The sequence below is a fragment of the Dermacentor andersoni genome, chromosome 7, assembly GCF_023375885.2.
Source record: "Dermacentor andersoni chromosome 7, qqDerAnde1_hic_scaffold, whole genome shotgun sequence".
Classification (NCBI taxonomy): Eukaryota; Metazoa; Arthropoda; class Arachnida; order Ixodida; family Ixodidae; genus Dermacentor; species Dermacentor andersoni.
The window spans coordinates 125,419,614-125,429,991 of NC_092820.1; the positions used below are offsets into that span (position 1 = coordinate 125,419,614).

The 10,378-nt window shown below is 50.1% G+C and overlaps 1 protein-coding gene across 2 annotated transcripts; it reads left to right on the forward strand.

Moving 5' to 3' along the window:
• Window positions 1–360: 360 nt before the first annotated feature.
• LOC126534664 (uncharacterized) lies at window positions 361–8,971 on the forward strand. Of its 2 annotated transcripts, none has more exons than XR_011895815.1 (2): window positions 361–1,511; window positions 4,574–8,971. XR_011895815.1 is itself a non-coding variant. In XM_055072455.2 (2 exons), exons 1-2 carry the CDS (start codon window positions 537–539, stop codon window positions 8,602–8,604), a joined length of 1,122 nt encoding a protein of 373 aa, XP_054928430.1. In that variant the 5' UTR covers window positions 362–536; the 3' UTR covers window positions 8,605–8,971. The 2 variants fall into 2 exon arrangements, 1 of the variants encoding a protein (XP_054928430.1); XM_055072455.2 differs by having other exon boundaries at window positions 362–1,511; window positions 8,458–8,971.
• Window positions 8,972–10,378: the final 1,407 nt, after the last annotated feature.

Consider the following 10,378-nt stretch of genomic DNA (forward strand, 5'->3'; position numbering starts at 1 on the left):
CAAGCAAGAGTATCGACACACCTTGTGCCGTCGCGAATGATTATACATGCTCCGCGCATAGTAAACAAAAGCGACGAAACCGAAAAGTCGGTAGTGCATGACGGTCCCTTCCGCGCGGACGTTCGCACGGGAAATATTTCGGCAAGGACACTTAGGACTGCCCATTCGCGGGAATGCAAAAAGCACTACAGTCTCTGGTTATTGCAACGTTTCTTTCCGCGCATTTATTGTCCGCGGAAGCTCTCGCGTGCGTTCTGACTGCGTCTCGGTGAGGCCAAATCAAAAACGCGCCAAGCGTCTCAGCGCGCTCGCTTGCCCGCGAGGAGGTCTTCCGAGCGCAGTGGGACTCCGCGTCTCGTGCATAGAGAAAGAAAAAGACTTCTCGTGCGCGGCGCGGGCTCGAACCACGGCCGCGTCGGAACGGGAGCGCGCCTCTGCTCAGCCAGAGGTGATTGGCCGGCGCATTCTTTCGAGGTCGCCAAGCGTTTCGACCCGTTCGCAGCTTCCGCAAAGCCTCGAGACGTCGGGCTGCATCGATGGTGCGGAAACAGCCGGCGCGGACCCCGAAGCGGTCGCCCACCTCTCCCAGCCACAAAGCCACCAGGAAGGTCGAAGGCTACTACGAGGCGCGGAACGGACTAAGGCGTGCAATGATCGTGGCGTGCGGACTGGCAACCGGACGTTACTCGCCCGAGAAACGGAAGCGCAAGAACGTCGCAACGGGTGATAAGGCAAAGACACCGTTGAAGAGGCGTCACTCCGGTACTGAAGTGCAAGATGGCACTTTAGCGGCGACAGAGGCGATGAGTTGCGCAAGCTGCACCGACGAAGAGCAAGTCGACGCGAGTGCCGAGGAATGCCTTGTCTCGTTCGTCGCCTCTGTGAGAGGAAAACGAAGGGTCCTGCACAGAAAATCCACGAACCAGGTTCGCGCCAGCCAAGTCGGTAAAACACCGAGTTCGGTACCCGAAGCCACGGCGAATCCCACAATGCGTCAGCAGGCTGAGGAACCAGCTGTTGTTCTCGCAAGGAAAGTGCGCCAGCGTAAAGGTCGTCCGAGGGCTTCTGGCGAGGCGACCAAGGTGCTGCAGGGACGTACCCCAGCAAGAAGAGCAACGCAGGGAAAGCGGCGTCGAGAGCTGACTCAGAGTGTGCAACTGCGCAAACAACGCGACGTAAATGGCCGTAAAGAAAATGGTCGGCGTCAAGTCGCCGTCCGATGGTCTCCAGCACCCGCGAAGCGGGGAACGCGCCTTGTGTCGAAGACTTTGGGTCCTAAAAGAACAGCTCTAAGCCGGACACTCAGTGCATCTATCCAGAAGGCATCGAAGGACAAAGTCAGCGCAAGCAGTGACGTCATCGGAGCCGCAGAGCACCATTCTTTACTGGGAGCATCGAGAGACGGGGCGCCATTTTGTGGGCCCGTTGTATTTGCTTCGGTTTTACCACCGGCTGCTGCGGTAGCGGGAGGACGTCAACCGCTTCTTAACTATCACTTAACTGATCCGCAGGTGAGTGTTTTGAGTGTATTGTACTACATTACCTTCACGGAATGCATGGTCCGGATCATGGTGGAAGAAGAGATAAGGTGTCTGAATGGAGCAGTCTGTCTGCAGAGCCAGCTGACTACCATACTGTTCGGGCTTGATCCATCTGCTGGCAGGAGCGCTGAACCGTTGTGGGGGGAGGGGGGGGTCATCATTCCCTGTCGTCTGCAACCCCAGCCCGTCACGTGAAAATTGTAATGCTTTGTATCTGCAAGAAACGCGCAATTTACGCAGACATTTAATTGTTATAGTGTAACAATTTAATTATTTAATAGTTAAAGAATTAAATTATAGGCACGCCGTAGTGGGGGATTCCGAAAATTTGGACCACCTGGGGCGTAGGGTTCCTCAATGCATGACCTGGGTTCTTTAACGTGCACCTAAAACTTAGTACACTGGTGTTTTCCCATCTAACCCCCGTCGAATTGTTTATTAGTGTATGTGTAGATGATGGGTAGCTATATAGGAATAACAAAAAAGTGAAAAAAAAGATATATAGATCAGGGATAATAGCCATAGGGATACTAGGGCCCCATAGAAAATGCATGGGGAAGCTTATAGTATGGGTGGGCCAACTTAAATTTGGGTGTGGGCCAACTTGAAAATTAGGGGTTAGCTAACTTAAAATTTGGGATTGGGCCAATCTAAATATGGGGGGTGGGCAACCTAAATTTTGGAGTGAGCCAACCTGAAATTTGGGGGTGAGCCAACCTAAATATGGGGCGGGGGCAATGTTCACTTGGGGTGTGGACTAACTTGACATTCAGGAGTCCGGCCAGCCTAAATTTAGAGGTGGGCCAACTTGAAATTAGGGTGTGGGCCAACTGAAATTTGGGGGTATGCTTACGCATACTTAGGCAACTACCGTGGAGTTTCTGCATACCTTGAAATATCGTTTTGGTTAAGAACAGTCATTATCACTTTATCCTATACTCCGTTTCATAGAGAGCAGTCAACGCTGTGGCGGCTAGAGAGGCTTCTTGCAGTGGCCTCGTTCGCACTTGGACATAGTTCGATGTTTTCTGACCGTAATTGTGCGTAGGCTCAGTGTAGAGTGAAACAAGTTTTAATCTTGAGAAACAAACACACTGGGGTATACGGCTGGTAATACGGTAATACGTCGTTTTTTTTTTATTTGCAACCCGTTGCCAGGAGCCTGACGTGCGTGCTCGCGCGAGCGAACGCGGTTGGCACGCAGCGAAGCATGGACGGAACGCGCCAAGTGATAACTTTTGTCGTCCGAATTTCTTGCGTAGCCTAAACAGCGCTGACTGCCATGTATGCAACAGAGTATAGCTATCGCGTTTGTAATTAGGACACTGATATATATCCCGTTGGGATATGTCTGTACAGTCGTGCAATTGTGTTTCTTGAATTTTCGCCCCAGTGTGATGTGTTAGCATTCAGTAAACTAGGTAGACACTACTAGGTGTAAATCAAAGGTTAAAATCGCTTGCGAGATACGCCAGATTAAAATAACGTATATTAAAAGCAACCTGCGCGGTTAGTAGCAGTGTGCTTGCTTCGCATGCATACTAATCACGAAAATCGCTCCAATCACGAAATCACTGCACAACATGAAAAGCTTTGCACTTTGCAGTAGCCGGATTGTTTTGCAATCGTATACCACAGTTGAACACTAGTAAACACCCTGTCTGTGCAGTGGAGTTTCACGAGTTGCGATGCACAATAAGGACTGAATAGCGCTACTAAGCTTAGATATTTAGAAAGATGTACCTAAGCTTGCTTCCCGAAGGCTCGCCAGACGCTTAGGGTGGCACCCAGACATATATTGGACAGTTTACTGGCGATTCGATTGAGGGGAGCCCCACGTTTGAGGAGCCCCGCGGTTGATGCATGGCTGCTGTAAGCGTCCCCTATGAAACGGGGTGGTGGGTTGCGCGACCAAATTCTTGTTCTCATTTCGCTTAATGACCTACCCATATTTTTGACTCCCTAATTGCGACACCTGCCGATAGAGACCCAAACCACGAGCCCCCCCCCCCCCCCCCCCCCCCAAAAAAAAAACATCGCCGGCGTGGCAGTTTCGTTCAGTAACCTTATGTTTTCTTCCGCCGTCGTATCATGAAGAAGCCAACAAACACTGACACCAGGGACAACATAGGGGAAATTACTTGTGCTTAATAAATGAAATAAAGAAACGATAAATTAATGGAAATTAATGTGGATGAAAAAACAACTTGCCGCAGGTGGGAACCGAACCCCCAACCTTCGTACCACCATCGTGTGAGACGTGTGTCTGATACGACAACATCCAATGTCCTATTTAGCGAAAACGCCGGCGTCTGTAACAGGAAAGCGGCACCTAAATTCCCATTGGCTGCAACGCCAAACCACGTGCGCCTCTGTCGCTGTCGCGCAGGTGCGTCAGGTGCGAGGTGAGGAGAGGGCATCGCCGCGACGAGCTCACTCTTACTGTCGGAAGCTTGCGTTATCCACGAATCGTTTCTCCGCGCAAGCTTTCGCCTGCGTTGTAACTTCGACTCGGTAAACGCTATAAATAAATAAATGTATAAAATTCAGAATAAATTGGACAGGACAAACATTGGCGGTAGTGAGTTTCAAACCTACGACCCTACGCACAGAAGCCGAATTGGGCTGAACTGGGCTGAACCAGCGCCTCCTAGATATCAGTACTGCGCACTGTGCTTTTTTGACATCATGCTACTTTGACTGAAATTTCCATTGCCAAGCCCAGCGTGACGGAAGCGGTGACGTCAAAATCACTGCGCCTTACTCGGGAGCATCACCATTAGATTCTATGGCAGTTGAGTAAGGTAGCATAGCGTCCTGAGCCGAAGTGCACTGGCCTTTTGCTATCGAGGAGGCGTTGTCCAAGTGTCTCAACGCGCTCGCTTGGCCGCGAGGTGTTCATAACCCGAAGGACCACTCCGTGGCATTCAGCTGGACATTAATGCTTTCGCATTCACAAACCATAAAATTACTTAGGTTTCTTCGGATTTATTTATAGCGAGAATGCTTATTAGGAATGCTCATCATTGCAGGAGATACTGACGACATCGGTTACCGTCCCTGGTTCCAGTGAAGCACCGTGTGCGTTAACGCAAGACCCACCCCGTCGGGGCAGAGGCAAGGTGATTCCTGTGAAAGCTCATCAGCCGATCTTGGCGATGGAAACGGCGCTCATTAAGGATTCTGTAGTTGAAAGCTGTGATGTACGTCGAAGCTGTGCTGTAACCATGGGATCACGTTTTGACAGAGGCGACATGGGGTTTGATGCCGATACATGTGTCGTGTTCTCAAGTTACTGCGAAGATGTTCACACAGGTGAGTATAGAGCGTGTCGATGGGATGTATTGCTACAACTGACTGAAGAGGATTGTCGACCAACGGCCGTCCCACTGATCTCGCCTTCTTGCTCAGCAGATGGCAGGAGTGACTTGGCTGCTGCGACGTGTTCGCTTCTGACACCAGATGATCGTACCAATCACCTGAGAGCTCGAGAGTTGAGTGCGGCGGTAAGCAAGCAAGCCAGCGCAATGAGCACCAGTATCGACCTTCCGGACTTTGCTCAGTCAGAAGCACCCGAAAGTTCTGCGAACGCAGCTACCATTGCCCAGTTTCATTGTGGCGAAGAGGGCACAACGACCTCGAGGTGCATTCGCGAAGAAGCTGATGCAGCCGACGGTATCGCTCTTCCGCATGAACCAGTGTTTGGACTCGTGAGCTCGCCGCAAAAGGTCTGTCAGTCTTCGCTGATCCCATTGGACGATGGTAGCAGCATTGCTGCGGACGATAAATGCGCTTCGTCGCAAGGCGGGTCAAAAGATGGGGACGCGATTTTTGGTGCTGAATGCGTGTCCTCCGAGGAGACAAAGAGAGTAGGTGATTTGCAGGGTGGATCTGGCGAAGAATATTCGTCGCGATACTGTGTGGCAGACGAGAACATGGCGCTTGAGTTGCGTGCAGATAGTAATGTGCCTGTACCAGATAGCGTTGCCTCCAGGCGAAGTTGGTCTAGCGACGATTGCAGGCTTGTCCAATCTGTAGAGGATCAGCAGTGCAATGAACAACGGAGGGAGTGCTGGGACGTAATGCACAACAACATTGCCCCTGAACCAAGTAGGGGTGGTGGAGATGAAATAAGTACTCAATCCAAGATCCTACTTTCGATTCAAAGAGTGTCCATCGATAAAAAGACGTCTGACACTGAACCCGAGAGCACCCCTTCATGTCAGCAATGGAACTCTGTAAATGGTGAAAATGGGATTGTGTTGTTTGAAAGCCCTTCTGCTGAGAAGAAGGGGTCCGACTACGGCGACGTTTGTCGTGAATGCCAGAACATTCCCCGCGAGCGAAGTCACTCACCATATGACACTTGCGAACCGAATCCCCATACCGCTGATAGTGCACTTGTCGAACCCGGAAACAGCGTTGCGTGTTTAGAAAGACGGCTTGCCGACGGTGACAGACTTGGTGTGTATCCCGAGTACCAGGAGGTTACTTATCTGCAGACGCGGTCTATATATGCCAGCGTCATTGGTGAGTCGGAAGATGATACTTCTTTTGGAAGGAGTTGTGCCACTGACGGATGGTTTGACACGTCGGAACGCTTGCCTTCTCAGAGGAGACGGTCTCTGCATGTTGACCTGCCAGTTACAGCACAAGAAAATGACATGTCTCGGCAGCCACGGTGCGGTGGTGATGATTTGCTTCCCGGGTCAACGATCTTGGGTCCTCCAAAGACGGCAACATCCGAACAGGTAGTTGAAGTTGAGCGCCAAAACTCTCCGCACGAGCCCAGGGAGTCTCCAGTTACTATTCCCGAGACCTTACCACTACAGCTAAGATTGAATAGGGTTGCTGACCCTAGAATTTTCGTATCTGTCGAGTCGGAGGAGTCTGCTGCTGCGCGGACACAATCGGCACAGGAGGGAATCGATGATCCCGAAAACTTTCTTACCCAGCGGACGTGGCGCGCATCCAGTTTGGTTGCTGATTTGGAGCGCTTGCCTTCTTTGCGGGGGCGGTCTGCACTTGAAGAAACGTGTGTTGCGGAGGCGGCTAATCCTTCCTCTGAGCTTGACCAGTCAGTAGATAACCCGTCTGGTGCCTCTGAGGAATTTCTTCGTATGCGCAGAAATAAAGCCATCGATGGCGTGGTTGTTCAATCTCAGTACTCACTTCGTCTACAGACACTGCCTGACAGTAATGATACCTTTCCTTCCCAGCCCGCCGACGAAGAGCCTGTTTCACAGCGCCAGGACATTCCATCTTCGGAAAGTCGATCTACTGAAGACAGCGCGCCCTTTGAGGCTATCGAGCCCGAGAAGCTTCCTTCTTTTTCGATGCAATACAACGCCATTGGAGGGCGTGTGTCTGAACGCTTTTCTTCACGTGAAAGGGTACCTGATACCTACAAGAGCGTTTCCCAGCAAACGCAATGCGCGCGTGAGGAACCCCTGCCTGCTTCCCAAACCGAGAATCTGCCTTCTGAGCAGACACATGCGGAAGGCAACGTTCTTGTCGTGTCAGAAAAATTTCCTGTTCGGTTTGGTAGGTCAGCCGCATTTTCGGAGCGTACAAGCACAGCACGCACGCTTAAGGCGCATCGAAGGGCTGATAGAGAGACCGTTCCCCTACGGTATGTACATTATCCCCCCTTAGTTGAGTATGAGCTGCCCGCTTCCTTGCGGAGACGTCCGGCAGCTGATGCACTTGCGTCGGAAAGCATTCCTTGCCAGTCTAGGGCGTCTGCTAACGATGAGCCAAGTGCAGTGTCTCATGGCGCTTCTTGTTTTCAAGTCCCGTCTGCAGATGAGGACCCAATCAACATGTCCGAATTATTTCCCCTTTCGTGGAGCGGCTCTGGAGCCGACGATGATGATGTGATTATTGAATCTTGGGATTCTGACAGTGGGAGAGGGGAGTCGGCAAGCGATGTGTCTGAGACCTCTTCCTCATCCGAACGCAGTTTGTCTGGACATTACCATGTCCCTGCCTTGTTCGGAGGCCATACTTCTTGTCCAATCCTCCCCTTCCACCGGTGTGGTTCCGTGGAGACGGCGGGTTCATGTGGCCTCCCTCTTCGGGCCACGGCGCACAGCGAACGGGAGGCGGCTTCTACACCTGGCAAAGGGATGAACGTCTGCGACCTTAGAAAGTGCGTGCGGGACGCGTTGTTCGAACTCGACACCGTGACTGCTCTTCACATGCTGCGACTGTGCCGAGAAGAGAAGGCAAGACGGCGAGTATTTCGCCTGTACAGAGTGGGCCACTACAGCCGTGCGAGTGGAGCCTACGGCGCGCAAATACGCGGTATAATGCGCTCTGCCATCGAACGTAAGCGCCTGCAGTGGAACAGGATAGCGGCATTGCTTCCTGCACTAGGGAGTTTAGGGTGTCATTTCCCAGAGCCGCGATGTTGCAGCGAACGGCTGTTAACTGACCTACAGGATCTCAGAAGAAGCGTCAAGATTTAGACGAAATGGTACCACCAGTTTCGTCATCGGTTGTGGATTTTGTAGCTAGCACAACGTGTAACTCTAGTTGACATATTTGTGAAATTTGCTTGCGTTTTTCTGCGCTTTGGCTAATGCACCAAGAAAATACTGCCCAATATTCCGTTTGTAGGTACTTTCTTGTCATAGCATTTCAATTGTCACTGTGCTATGTTTCGTGCTATGCTTTGTTATGCTGCGTATGCAAGGAATCGTATAATGTTGCGAATAAGCTCTTTGTCTCTCATAAGTGCTTCCTAACACTGTCACCTTGTTGTGAGCCTAAGAGGGAAAAATGCAAAAATAGTTAGAATAGCCTGATGCATTGTGTGTGTGGATGAGACTGCATGTACCAGTCATCCACAAGAATCTAACTTCAAACGAGCTATAATGAAAGCTATTTCAATTGTCTGCCTTGCCACATTTAGGCTCGTGTTCACACATCTGATGTCCGGACTCTCTTTTTGGGCGACTTCCTTGTGGACATTAAAACGCCACCGAAAAAGCAAGTGAGACATTGCTTAAGCGGCCCTTGTCTAGGGGCTCCACCCATTGAGCGTTTTATTTTTCAATAAAGTTGTTGTTCTTCTTCTTAAGCAGTACTGCTGCACAACATGTATCTCGAGTTGACATATTTGTGAAATTTGCTTGCGGTTTTTTGCGCTTTGGCTAATGCACCAAGAAAATACTGCAATATTCTGTTTGTGGGCACTTTCTTGTCATGGCATTTCAGTTGTCACTGCGCTGTGTTTTGTGCTGTGATTTGTTATGCTGCGCATGGAAGGAATGGTAGAATGTCGCGTGTAAACTCCGAGGTCCTCCGAGCTGTGATGCAACGGGCTCGAAACATCGCCGGAATCATCTTAGGGACCCTGGACTGAGGGTTCCTCCAACACTGCTCTCGCCATTCAAATATTATTAATAAAGATGTTTTACTCTCTCCTTCTCTCTCATAAGTGCTCCCTAACTCTGTGACGTTGCTGTGAGCCTAACAGGGAAAAATGCAAAAATAGTTAAAATAGCTTGATGCATTGTGTGTGTGGATGAGACAGCATGTACCAGTCATCCACAAGAATCTAACTTCAAACGAGCTATAATGAAAGCGATTTCAATTGACTGCCTTGCCACACATATATTTAGACGTGTTCACAGATCTGATGTCCGAAGTCTCTTCTTGGGCAACGTCCTTGTCCGCATTAAAACGTCACCAAAAAAGCAACTGAAACATTGCTTAAGCAGGGGCCCTATAACGTAAAATTATTCCGATATGTTTTTATTCCAATCTTCTGACGTCAAATTTGCGTAAACGTTAACGCAAGCATAGGGCGATCACCCGCTCTCAATCAAACGCTCTCCTCGTTCATAGGAGGTCACTTTTGTTTGCTTGAAAAACGAATAATATTGCTTACACTGAGCGGCTTGTCATATCTAATTGGCTGACAAGAGGCGAGGAGCACGCTCAAGTGGAGAGGGCTTTGATGGGGCCGAGCCACTGCAATGAAAATCGATAACCGGACAAAGAGGGTGGTGCCGGCGTCTGCGATTGGTCCACTTTCCCTTACTTAGCCTGTGGTGGCTGGTCGAAAATCGCAGCGGCATGCAACGGAAGCTTAAGAATGGCGCTAAAACGGATCCTCAGTAAAGAAGAGTTGGCAGAACGAGGTCGTAAACGGGTCGAAAGTGCTCAAAAACGTTACACGGCCACGCAAAAAGATTTATTATACGCAAATAAACCCAGGCTCTCCGGAAGGTGCGAGTAGCCAGTGCCTGAGCGATCGGCGGCAGCCATTTTTTATTCCTTTCGGAACGGGGCAACCTGTGGCTATTCAGAAGAAAACTCAGTTTTGTTCGGAATATTAACGCATTTTTAACGCATACACGTCACCTTGACGCGGTGAGTTTTTGCGGTTTTGTGACGCCGCGTGACAGGGAGGTGAAGTGGGTGCAGCCCGAAAACTTTTGACCAATGGCCGAGGGCTAACGGGGAAAAGGCGTCGAATCAGAAATAACTATTTTTATATTCGGTCAAATCATGCATAATCACTGGGCACACGTCATATCAGATGGGAAGCTATCGCGGTTTTCGTGACGTCGCGTGACAGACAGGTGAAGCGTGGGTAGCCCAAACAGTTTTTGACCAATCGCGGAGGGCTGATTGCAGAATTGTAATAGAAAAGTTGGAATAGTTTTACGTTGTAGCACCGCAGTGCTGCTACACAGAATGTCCACCCGATACATGAGGGAGTTGTACAACTCTGTGAAGTAGCCATAAATAACTTACAGTAAGGATATCCATTGTTTTAGAGCGGCTTCAACGAGGCATGCCTAAATGCCAATAAATGAAATGGC

Bases quoted from the DNA above. Each gene is read 5' to 3' on its own strand.
- LOC126534664 (XM_055072455.2), top strand. From the start codon at position 537: ATGGTGCGGAAACAGCCGGCGCGGACCCCGAAGCGGTCGCCCACCTCT. The intron at 1,512-8,457 runs GTGAGTGTTTTG...TGCCACATTTAG, and splicing joins ATCACTTAACTGATCCGCAG to GCTCGTGTTCACACATCTGA.